At 39.5% G+C, this 13,225-nt stretch overlaps 2 protein-coding genes across 2 annotated transcripts in view; both read left to right on the plus strand.

Annotated features, from left to right (window-relative positions):
• The window catches only part of LOC103506668 (TRPL translocation defect protein 14), a 32,833-nt gene extending 23,747 nt beyond the window's left edge, over positions 1-9,086 (plus strand). Inside the window, exons 5-6 of the mRNA XM_026821658.1 lie at positions 7,314-7,442; positions 8,425-9,086. Coding sequence (XP_026677459.1) covers positions 7,314-7,442; positions 8,425-8,573 — 278 coding nt within the window. The 3' untranslated portion in view covers positions 8,574-9,086. The remainder of the gene's footprint in view (positions 1-7,313; positions 7,443-8,424) is intronic.
• Positions 8,634-11,887, plus strand: LOC113466343. Its single transcript, XM_026821659.1, has 6 exons — positions 8,634-8,678; positions 8,823-8,924; positions 9,210-9,311; positions 9,467-9,568; positions 10,218-10,362; positions 11,524-11,887. Exons 1-6 carry the CDS (start codon positions 8,634-8,636, stop codon positions 11,853-11,855), a joined length of 828 nt encoding a protein of 275 aa, XP_026677460.1. The 3' UTR covers positions 11,856-11,887.
• Positions 11,888-13,225: the final 1,338 nt, after the last annotated feature.

A 13,225-nucleotide genomic window follows, 5' to 3' on the forward strand; every position in this document is an offset into this window, starting at 1 on the left:
CTATACTGCCAGAATATACTGCCAGAATGAGATTATGTACTTGTTTATCCTGCCAGAATGAGACTGAAATGATTACTATTCGTGTCTGAGTAATGTTTTTGACTTGGCGACAACTTGAATGGCGGTCATTTCAGCACTTGATTTGCTGATGGTCGCTGAGAATGTGAGAATGGCTTAATGAAGAAATAATAATGTCATTAATTAAATGTGATTGAGGGCAATATGAGACATCTCATTATAGCAGAATGTTAATTGTGTCGAGCTGTCGAGTATTAATGATTGCCACAAATAACCTCATGATTTTGCTGATGGTCGCTGAGAATGTGAGAATGGCTTAATGAAGAAATAATAATGTCATTAATTAAATGTTATTGAGGGCAATATGAGACATCTCATTATAGCAGAATGTTAATTGTGTCGAGCTGTCGAGTATTAATGATTGCCACAAATAACCTCATGTAAGTACCTACCCATGTAGATAATAATAATCTCCTATGAAATAAACTCTTCCACATTTTTATAGTGTGTCCAGATCAATGTGACAGCAAAAAAATAGGCATTGTTGCCAAACATGTCACATGTGCAATGGTAGAGAATCTCTAAAATAACCTCATTTCTTGAAAAATAATACAGTAGAAATAAAGGAAAAGGGGAAAAAAAGGTGTTTGTTATAGTGTGTCCAGATCAATGTGACAGCAAAAAAATAGGCATTGTTGCCAAACATGTCACATGTGCAATGGTAGAGAATCTCTATAAAGGGGAAGGTATATTGCACAGTGCTTCCTCCGACAGTGAAACAAAGTCAGGTAAGGCGATATCCACCTTACCTGCTCTGGAATCAAACCTCTGAACTTAGAGCTACCTCTGCATTTTAAAGGAGAGAGTTTATCAAAAATGGACCTTTACCTGAATTGCAACAATGTAAGGATTTCCTGCAATCTGATTCATTCCTTCATTTTGGGTTGATGCGTTGATGACTCATTGCTGTCACATTGATCTGGATGAACTATAGGTATTTTGATTTTGGGAGTATTTGGTAGGTATAGTGGAACTTTCCACATACATATTTTTATTGGGATAATTATTGGGTTGGGATTTTTTTTTTTTTTTTACGTATCTGAACTTATTTGAATCCTCCTTCTTCTTTGTCTTCTTCCTCTTCTTCATTTACCCGAATTTAATTTCATTATTTTTAATTTTTATCTATCTATATGGTCCACATTTTCTCTGGGTTACTTTTATAGTTTTTTTCCATGGTTTTAAAGCAGTGTTTCTTTTGGTGTTCCGAGAAGAAACTTTATCTGTTTAGGATAAAAGAAACACTGTTTTAAAGCATTAGGTACCTGACCAAAGTGAACAGATATCAGATTCCTCGGACTCTGATTAACTCCAGTACTTTACTGATAGTAAAAATCTAAAAATCCAGTTCGATTCTCTGTTATAATCACTTTCTAGCCAACCAGGCAGTGGACCAAATGATCTCTTGTTTAGAGCTTGGATAGTTTTATTACCTAATACACTCTGGGTCAGATGGTCAGAGGTGTTTATATAGCTTTAGAGAGGCAGAGACCAACCTACAGTACAGTCACATATGAGTAAATTTGTGTAGGGACTGATATCAACCAGGCAGTGGACCAAATGATCTCTTGTTTAGAGCTTGGATAGTTTTATTACCTAATACACTCTGGGTCACATGGTCAGAGGTGTTTATATAGCTTTAGAGAGGCAGAGACCAACCTACAGTCACATATGAGTAAATTTGTGTAGGGACTGATATTCACTTTATTTCAATACAAGTTCTTTACTTCTTTATTTTATGTTTTTATTTTAATTAATAAAAACATTTCCTAGGTTGAATTTCACCTCTGAGGAGATGGTTCTTGTTTATGTTCATTGGTTAATGCATAGAATAAGATAGGATAGGATATAATATAAAAACTAAAAGACAATGGAGATTCAATATGACATTCAACGAAGAAAATTTGGCGAGCTTTCGAGAATACTCAGATTTCCATTATCAGACGCGAAAGAGGTGTTTACTCTACGAGCGTGTATCGTGTATTTGATGTAGAATTAAAATGTTAAAAGTTTAACTATTCCCATTATTAGTATTGGTATTATTTTTTACGTAGGTATAAGCATCCCTCAAAATCACCGAATACATCTAATTATTCTAAAGAGGAACCGAGAATAGAACAAATGACATACCAGAGATCAAGGATAGGATAGGATATAATATAAAAATTAAAAGACAATTGAGATTCAATATGACATTCAACGAAGAAAATTTGGCGAGCTCTCGAGAATACTCAGATTTCCATCATCAGACACGAAAGAGGTGTTTACTCTACGAGCGTGTATTTGAAGTAGAATCAAAATGTTAAAAGTTTAACCATTCCCATTATTAGTATTAGTATTATTTTTTACGAAGGTATAAGCATCCCTCAAAATCACCGAATACATCTAATTATTCTAAAGAGGAACCGAGAATAGAACAAATGACATACCACATCAGACGCGAAAGAGGTGTTTACTCTACGAGCGTGTATCGTGTATTTGATGTAGAATCAAAATGTTAAAAGTTTAACCATTCCCATTAATAGTATTGGTATTATTTTTTACGTATGAGCATCCCTCAAAATCACCGAATACATCTAATTATTCTAAAGAGGAACCCGGAATAGAACAAATGACATAACAGATCAAGACCAGAAAAGAAAACGGACAAAACCAACATCATGCAAAGTGTCTTACCTGAATCCAACAATGGTGGGGATCTTCGCCGCGCCAGCCGCAGAATTAGACAGAGTCGTCATTGATCCAGCAGCCATAGAAGTGCCACTCAAACCTCCCGCTCCAGTTGTAGAGGAAGCAATCATGCCCACATCCCCCACAGCCGTCTCACTGCCTCCAACAACGCTCCCTCCATTGGCACAATCCCCCGAATTCTCCTACATTTTGACCATAGGTTTGAAGTTTGGACTTATTTACTCATTTCCCCTTCATTTTCATAAGTGGAAGGTCCTCATCGATTCTTCTGTGATAAGTCACCTATTCGCAGTTTGTTCGCGGTATCCGCGGTTTGTTCGCGGTATTCGCGTTTTGTTCGCGGTATCCGCGGTTTGTTCGCGGTATCCGTTTGGAAAAAATAAGTGCCATATTCTGAACTTCTCCGGATATAACGTAGGTAGGTATAACTTATAGGTGTGCCAGTTAAGCTTTTGATAAAGTGCCCTTTTTCAATGAAGTACCTACATTAGATATAAATGAAATTATTTATTGATGGCTTGATAAATTTCTAAACGTTTCTGCCATATTGTATGAGGGTCGGAATTTTCCAAAAGTTGAACGTGATCTGAATTTAATTCAGATATTTCCGAATTATGTGACGGTGGACTTTGGATTTGGAGGATGGTGGTTCGAGTCCAAGTTAAGTCATAAAATTCAGCGTAGAATAAAATAGAATATACCTACCTTGTTTATCCGGCCAGAATGAGACTGAAAAGTCCCTTTACTCCCGCAGTCTAAACAAGGTCTTATATTTATTTTCATAAGTAGGGTTTACAAGTGTATTAAAAGCGAGGAACGAGATTTGTGACAAGCATGTATTTTTGACAAGCTCCGTTTAAGTTTTAATCTCGGTTTAAGTTTTTATCTCGGCTTAAGTCTTTATCTCGGTTTAAGTTTTTATCTCGGTTTAAGTTTTTATCTCGGTTTAAGTTTTAATCTCGGTTTAAGCAAATCTGATTGGCTAAAATTTTTGAAATTTTTAAATCAGATTTCTTAATCCGAGAGCTAAACTTGAACCGAGTTTAAACCCACTTTGTGGTCCCTTGGTCTAACACAACTAAAATTCCTAGATTTTTTTTTCTTTTTTATAACCTCCATGTTTCTGCTGGAAGAAAGGGTTAGAAAATAATTTTGTTTTTGAAAAGAAAAATAAACTTTCTATTAGAAAGAAATAAGACAGAAAAGCGACTTTCTAAGAAAGAAGATACGATGTCATTTTTTTTTTTTTTTAAAGTTTAAATTAAAATAACATGAAGCCGAGCGCTTGTCATGAAAATAATAATGAACAACAAAGGACTATGCATAAAAGACTCAACTGTTCAACTTTTATGTCCTTGCTTATGAAAATATTTTATGTTTTCTCGAAAGGAAAATAGAAAGTTAAAAAGCTTTTATGTTGAACATAACTTGTCTTGATCATTTAGAAGAGTGATTCTCAAACTTTTTCAAGAGGTTTGATAGAGGAATCTGTAACTGCTGTATTTGTTTAACTCCACGGGCAAAGAGTCCTGAAAGATGGGTTCAGCTTATACGAATCTGTAACTGCTGAGGTCTTATCGTCCGGAGATCGAAGAAAGAAGGAGGAAGGGATAGAAGAAAGCCAGCCGTTCTGAGAACGAACCTTATCTGTTTTAGGAGTTTAACTTCACTGTACATCTGCTACTCTAGGGTCCTTAGTGACTCAAGACCTCCTTTACCTTGACAGTAGGCCACCCCAACAGAGGACATAATTCCATACCTCGGTTGCGATTGAACCCATGCTCTCCTGAATACCAGGCGAGCATTTTAAACACTAAACCACTGAGGCAGGTTATTCTCTCACAATGTTGATGATTAAATTCCCTACCTTGGCTGGGATTGAACCCACGCCCTCCTGTTTGTACTTTGAAAAACGCTGATTTGGAATGTTCATTCCGTGTTTCGTGTGGTAAACTCGTAATCTCATTTGTAACTATTGTACAATAACTACTTGTATTACTTAGTACAAACATGCGATTACAATTCAGATTAAAACTACAACTACAACAGAACAGGACATGAAAATTACAAGTCAGAACTATGATACTACGATATGATATGAAAAGTATGAGTTAATGATACTTGCAACAAAACTTTAGGTATGAGAAGGTACATAATTTTAAAGTAAAAATTTTACTTGTTTTTTTTTTTTTTTTTTTTTTTTTTCTTTTTCTTATCTAAAAAAACAAGTTTTTGGGGGATTTTTTTAACCTATTTCAAGCTATGAACCAAATAACCTAACCTTATATTTCTGCCTCTGTGGTGTTGTGGTCAAGACGGTCGCCTGGTAAACAGGAGAGCTTGGGTTCGATACCAGCCGAGGCTTGTAATTTTATCCTCATTTGTTTGAGAATTTGACCACATATAATTGAGCACTAAGGGTTAGGTGGTAGAGAACGCCTCCGGCGTTAACCTCGCCTAGTGGTTAACAATCTATTCTTATTATTAATATTATAATATTTTATCTCTCTCTTTCTCCCGCAGGATCACGCGTGTAGGAGTGAGAGCGTAGAGATAGCTAAGGAATTGGATCACCGGGCAGCGGCTGCGTGGATCGGACATCCGTACTTTGATGTGATCGACAATTCGAGCGATTTCGAGAGCAAAATTTGTCGGATGATAGCCGTAAGTAACTTTTTTTTTTCAAGAGGTTTGACAGAGGGAACTAACTGTAACTTCTATGGTCTTATCGTCCCGAAATCGAAGAGAGAAGGAAGACAGGATAGGAGAAAGCCAGCCGTTCCGAGAACGAACATCATACCTGGGCTGGGATTGAACCCACGTCCTCCTGTTTACCAGGCGAGCGTTGCCACTACACCACCGAGACAGATGTTTTGAGAAATGCTGATTTGGAACGTTCTTTCGTGTGGTAAACTCGTAATCTCATTTGTAACTCTTGTTCTACTAAGTACAAACATGCGATTACAATTCAGATTAAAACTACAACTACAATAGAGCAGGACATGAAAATTACAAATTACAAGTGAAACTATGATATTACAATGATATTACAAACTATTGATAACTATGATATTTCATTACGATATGAAAATTATGGGTTAATGATAGTTGCAATAAAACCATAGGTACGAGGAGGTACAGTGGTTTGATAGAGGGAACTGTAACTACTAAGGTAGATAAGTTCTTACTTCTTACCGTCCCGAAATCGAAGAGAAAACAGAATAGAAGAAAGCCAGCCGTTCCGAGAACTGATTGACCCATCTTCAATGCCCAGCAATTTTTCGCCATCCCTCCACCTCTCCTTATCATAGTTGTTGTAGCGGCTTCAGCTCTGTAGCCGAATGGTGATGGCAGAATAAAGAAAGGATATCTTTTTTTTACCTGCCATACACCAGGGTGATGGTCTCTAACCATGTTAATCAGCTCGTCCTGAACCGCAGTCTACCATCGTGAGGACTTGGGCTTATTCTTGGGCTGCCTCGGTGGCGTAGTGGTCAAGACGCTCGCCTGGTAAACAGGAGGGCGTGGGTTCGATCCCAGCCGAGGCATGGAATTTTATCCCTGGTAAGTAACTTGGTTTTCTTTCCAGTTGGAGCTGATTTTGACCAGTCAAATGTTCAAGGTGTGTCCAAACATAGTCGACCGACCACCAATCGACGAGGTGAATCTATGTTGTCGAGGTATTGTGGACGGTTCAGTCGACGTCGATCGACGGCCTGTGTGTGGACACACCTATAGATTCACCCCGTCGATCGACGGCGTGTGGACACAGCTTTAGACTCGATTCAGATTGTGGTCATGAACAGAGCTAAGCTAGACTTGGCTTGGAAAATAGAAATAAATTATTTATTCATTTACATGGCCCTGTTGCTTAGAGTGTGAATAAATAAATAATTTGCACTCTAAGCAACAAAGGTCATGTGTGAAATAGAAATAAATAATAATCGAAATAAGATTTTTTTCAAGTGTTAGCGATTAATGAAAAACAAAACAAAAAAACGACTGGATTAAATTTTGGCCAACAGATATTTGAAATCGATTCTTTGTATATTCAGCGTGTTTAAGAAAAGCCGTCTTTCCATGATTACAGGGTGTATGTCAAAAGTTGGGCATCGACACGGGTGACCGCCTCAAGACGGACTCGAAGAAGCGTAAGTTCCTGGTCAAATCCCCCCTGCCCGATGGCGAGGGCAAGTTCCCCGAACGATATCTCTTTTCAAGCAGAGAGAACCCTTTGAAACTATCAGCTAGCCAGGCTGGTTAGAGTTAGCTGTTCTCCCTGTTTATAGTCGCACAGCCAGACACTAGTCCTAATCTCTGTTTAACGTCCCCTAGCTAGACAACCTCCTCAAAGTAAGATTTACTGAGACTTCTGTTGTTTCTAACCTGTTTTGCCCGTTTTCTTGTCTGTTTGCAGCGTTCAAGTTTCAAAGCTCTCACTCTCTGTTTAACGTCCCCTAGCTAGACAACCTCCTCATAGTAAGATTTACTGAGACTTCTGTTGTTTCTAACCTGTTTTGCCTGTGTTTCTTGTCTGTTTGCAGCGTTCAAGTTTCAAGAGAACCTCCTCCATTGTATGATACAGATTGAGAACACGTTCTTCGAGCTGGGCCGATCATGCAAGCGGAACTGTCTCATCATTTGCGACCGAGGCACAATGGACGCCTCTGCCTGTGAGTAGAATAGAATATCTGACTGGTGAGGGGACTTGAAACAAGGAGTAGACCAGCTTAGTCTACAGTAGTGATGGGTCGTGGGTAAATAAAAATTGGGTATTTACCCGGGTATTTATCCACCCCCAGGGTGGGTTTGTCTCATCATTTGTGATCGAGGCACAATGGACGCCTCTGCCTGTGAGTAGAATAGAATAACTTGGCCTGGCGATCTGACTGGTGAGGGGACTTGAAACAAGGAGTAGACCAGCTTAGTCTACAGAGCCATTGAATCGATTAACATTATTAACAATATTTACATAATTTTGATGTAGATAGGTATCTTTTTAGAGAGAGAGAGAGGGTTTTATTATTATTATTATTATTATTATTATTATTATTATTATTATTATTATTATTATTATTATTATTATTATTATTATTATTATCCTATTCCAATATTTAGTAACTGGTAGTGAATAGTTCAGCCGAGCCGGAAGAAAATCAGGAACAGGCAAAATTAGTGGTACCTACTAGTGGGTGGACGTTAAACACTATTTGTCTGGCTAGGGGACGTTAAACAGAGAGTAGACTAGCGTCTGGCTGTGGGACTATAAACAGGGAGGAGAACAGCTAACCCTAACCAGCCTAGCTAGCTGGCAGCTCCTCAAAGGGTTCTCTCTGCTTTTAAAAGACCAAGTACAAGTCCTCACAATGGTTGACTGCGGTTCAGGACGAGCCAGCCAATTTAACATGGCAAAGGGTTCTCCCTGCTTTTAAAGAATAAGCACAAGTCCTCACGATGGTTGACTGCGGTTCAGGACGAGCCAATTAAACATGGCTAGAGACCATCACCCCGGTGTATGGCAGATACAAAAATATGTCTTTTCATTACTCTACCAACTACCAACACCATTCGGCGAAAGAACAACAACTAGTGGGTGGAAGAAAGGACCATAAGGAACACAAATTTTTGGAGCTGATTCCAATTTCTCGTTTTCAGTTGTCACACCGGAGAAGTGGGAGAAGATGATGGCAGCGAACGGATGGAACTCTGTGGAACTTCGTGATAATAGATATAATCAAATTATACATATGGTGTCTGCCGCTAATGGGGCAGAGGACTTCTATACCACAGAGGTAAGATTATAAACACATACCACAGAGAACTCTGTGGAACTTCGTGATAATAGATATAATCAAATTATACATATGGTGTCTGCCGCTAATGGGGCAGAGGACTTCTATACCACAGAGGTAAGATTATAAACACATACCACAGAGAACTCTGTGGAACTTCGTGATAATAGATATAATCAAATTATACATATGGTGTCTGCCGCTAATGGGGCAGAGGACTTCTATACCACAGAGGTAAGATTATAAACACATACCACAGAGGTGAACACAGAGAACTCTGTGGAACTTCGTGATAATAGATATAATCAAATTATACATATGGTGTCTGCCGCTAATGGGGCAGAAGACTTCTATACCACAGAGGTAAGATTATAAACACATACCACAGAGGTGAACACAGAGAACTCTGTGGAACTTCGTGATAATAGATATAATCAAATTATACATATGGTGTCTGCCGCTAATGGGGCAGAAGACTTCTATACCACAGAGGTAAGATTATAAACACATACCACAGAGGTGAACACAGAGAACTCGGTGGAACCTCGTGATAATAGATATAATCAAATTATACATATGGTGTCTGCCGCTAATGGGGCAGAAGACTTCTATACCACAGAGGTAAGATTATAAACACATACCACAGAGGTGAACACAGAGAACTCTGTGGAACTTCGTGATAATAGATATAATCAAATTATACATATGGTGTCTGCCGCTAACGGGGCAGAGGACTTCTATACCACAGAGGTAAGATTATAAACACATACCACAGAGGTGAACACAGAGAACTCTGTGGAACTTCGTGATAATAGATATAATCAAATTATACATATGGTGTCTGCTGCTAATGGCGCAGAGACTTCTATACCACAGAGGTAAGATTATAAACACATACCACAGAGGTGAACACAGAGAACTCTGTGGAACTTCGTGATAATAGATATAATCAAATTATACATATGGTGTCTGCCGCTAATGGGGCAGAGGACTTCTATACCACAGAGGTAAGATTCAGGGCCGTATCATAAAAAGGAAGGGACAAAGAAGTAGAAGGACTTTTTAATGGCAAGAAATCCCCTCTAAAGGGAACTCAAGAAATCCCCTCTAACTTGCTAAGGTCTTATCGTCCCGGAAATCGAAGAGAGAAGGAAGACAGCATAGGAGAAAGCCAGCCGTTCCAAGAACGAACCTTATCTGTTTAGGATGAAGTTTGCCCGCGAGGAAATCAAACCCGCGGTCTAGCGTTTACAAAGCAGACGCGCTACTCTCCGATAGGAGAAAGTTAGCCGTTCCAACGAACCTTATCTGTTTAGGATGAAGTTTGCCCGCGAGGAAATCAAACCCGCGGTCTAGCGTTTACAAAGCAGACGCGCTACTCTCCAAGCTACCTATCTAGGCTGACTTATTCTATTCTTTTGAGCCCGTCCTTCCTTTATTATTAGGATAGTAATAAAAAAAGGTATAGTGGACGGGCTATTGTATTCGCTTCGGTGTCTGTCAGTCGGTAACTTATTCTATTCTTTTGAGCCCGTCCTTCCTTTATTATTAGGATAGTAATAAGAAAAGGTATAGTGGACGGGCTATTGTATTCGCTTCGGTGTCTGTCAGTCGGTCGGTCTGTCTGTCCCCATAGAAGGACTTATCCAAACGGAGAACGACGAGCTACTCTCACGACTACCCAAGTTCCTCACTCTCATCAAAGAAGTGACGGGCAATCCGGACTATTCCATGTTCAATCTGTCACTCAAGGAGGAGTGGCACAAGAAGGGAGGCCGCTACTGTACCGCCTGGCAACAAGGTGAGTGAGGGTTCGAGACCCGGGATTTTTTTTTTTCAAGTTGACTTAGAAAGGCCCGTTCCCATTTATGGGCATTTTTTTTCTTTTCTTTTTCAAGTTGACTTATAAAGACGCGTTTCCACTTGTCGTTCGGGGGGAAAAAAATCGTGTCGTGCGTATTGGGAACAGCGTTCCCAGTGTTTAAATTACATTGCCTACTCTGGACATTCGGAAAAAAATTCAGAATATTTCAAAATTCAAACTTCAGTCAAGCTAGCTGAAATTTTGCATAGGGGTTCTTTTTAGGGTGTAGATCAAAAGGGCCTATGGGTCGAGGCTCGAGAAATGTACAGTTTTTGCGCTAGACGGGCTTGAAGTTTGCGAAATGTTGCCAATTTTTCAAAATTCAAACTTCAAACTAGCTGAAATTTTGCATAGGGGTTCTTTTTAGGGTGTAGATCAAATGTGCCTATGGGCTGAGGCTCGAGAAATGTACATTTTTTGCGATAGACGGGCAAGAAGTTTGTGATATTTTGACAATTTGTGAAAGTGGGTAGCTTGTTGCCAAATGGAGGGTGAAACACCCGTCAGTAAAGACCTTAGCAGTTATACAGTGAAGTTAAACCTCGTATGAAGCTTATACTGATTATGGTAAACCTATACTTATACTGGTCATATAGTTATACTTATACCTACTTACTGATTTTATTTTATAAAATTTACACCTTCATATTTTGTACCAAATACATAAGACCTTGTTTAAACTGCGGGGGTAAAGGGACTTTTCAGTCTCATTCTGGTAGTATAAACAATTAAATATTGTATATTCTATTCTATTTTACTGGTCCTATATTAAAAAAAAAGATGGGTGTTCCACCGCCGTTTTTATTTCGTAGCAATGGAACAACTGCTATATTAGACGCTTGTGGTCTGTGTCGTAGCATGCCCATCCCGTAGTAGGTATGCCTCTCATCAGATGGGCGATAACAGACACAATACTTCCCATTTAGGTGCTGGGTCAACACGAGAACACCAGAAAGTAACCCGTTGAAATATTTGCAATCGAAAACGAGTACAAATTTTTGTCGATGGTGTGGATCCGAACCCGGGACCTTCTGCATGGCAAGCAAGCGCGTTACCACTGGACCAACCGTGCCCCCAAAATTATTACTTGTGTTTCAGAAACCTCGACGCAACTCTCTCCGTCCAACGGAGTCAAATCCAACAAGGCCCCCGTCCCGCCTACTGCTGAAACCAACAACAACACTCCCAATGGAATCGGCCCCAAATCAGCCCCCACGGAAACCGGCCCCAAAGCTACCCCGACAAAATCCGAACTATCAAATTCCACAGACCCCAAATCAAATCCTACAGACCCTAAATCAAATACAGAAGGCCCCAATGAGGAAAGTGCGCCTAGTGGGAACCCCTCGGAAAAGGATCTCAGGGGAACGACGCCTAGTGGTGCCCCCAACGGAAAAATGAATGGGAAAACATTGACCAATGGAAAGTAAGGCGTCCCTAGGCGCCCGCCTTTGTGAGAGAAGTTGTTGATTTTTTTTTTTTTTTTTTTTTTTTTTTTTTTTTTTTTTTTGGAAGTGTTATTTATACTTCAGACTCTTCAGAGATGGAAATTATGGAGAAACGAGAACCTGCGTTTTCTATGTAAGATTTTATTTGTGTTGAGTGTTGTTGTGTGGCTCATCTTATTTCATCTCTTCTACTTTCAGATCGAAGGCATCTACTACACCTACCTGGAGCTGAAGCCTTGCAAACCTCGGTTTACCAAACTCACATCCATCCTTCAGGAAAGCGCCTACGTAGACCACATCATCGAGAACAAATGTGAACACGATACAAGAAGACTGTACACCATGTCCGATCTAATGGATGTGGTACAGATCTCTTCTATTTTCAGATCGAAGGCATCTACTACACCTATCTGGAGCTGAAGCCTTGCAAACCTCGGTTTACCAAACTCACATCCATCCTTCAGGAAAGTGCCTACGTAGACCACATCATCGAGAACAAATGTGAACACGATACAAGAAGACTGTACACCATGTCCGATCTAATGGATGTGGTACAGAGTAGTGAAAGGGAGCTGGAGGTGGAGTTGAGACAGAGGAATGCGGGACTTATTGGAGGTGAGAGTCTGAATTGGAGGTGAGAGTCTGAATTGGAGGTGAGAGTCTGAAAAAAATCATGTGTGTGTGTGTGTGTGTTTTTTTTTTTCAAGAGGTTTGATAGAGCAAACTGTACCATTGGTGGATTTCACCAATGACTTAATGAGAGATTTAACTAATGGGAGAATTTTTAATGACCAAAAAAATTAGTTTTTAATGACCCATAAAGGGAGTTTTTAACTATCCAAACAAGAGTTTTTTTAAAACTCCTCCTTTTTAGATCACTAAAAACTCCTTTTTGGATCATTAAAGAGAGAGAGAGAGAGATCGAAATTGAAGAGAGAAGGAAGACAGGATAGGAGAAAGCCAGCCGTTCCGAGAACGAACATTATCCCATCAGGATAAAATCCGCCCCGGGCGGCCTAGCGCTTACAAGGCAGACGCACTATCAATTAAGCTAACTAGGCTGGCAATCCATTTCTTTGAAAAGTCTTGGGGACATGGATAGGAGAAAGCCAATAGATACATATATCATACTAGTAGTAGTAGTAGTAGTAGTAGTAGTAGTAGTAGTAGTAGTAGTAGTAAACATGACTTCATCTGACGAGGTTGTATTGGACATGCTACTAAACGGAATGGAAAATTATGGTACAGTAGGGTCTACAAGTTTCGGTTGTCTGACGAGGCGAGGGATGGATGTTCTTCTTTCTTTTTACCGTAGAGGCGGAAAATCTTCCTGTCTTTTTAAGATAACCTTG

Source organism: Diaphorina citri, unplaced genomic scaffold (genome assembly GCF_000475195.1).
Source record: "Diaphorina citri unplaced genomic scaffold, Diaci psyllid genome assembly version 1.1 scaffold253, whole genome shotgun sequence".
Taxonomy (NCBI): domain Eukaryota; kingdom Metazoa; phylum Arthropoda; class Insecta; order Hemiptera; family Psyllidae; genus Diaphorina; species Diaphorina citri.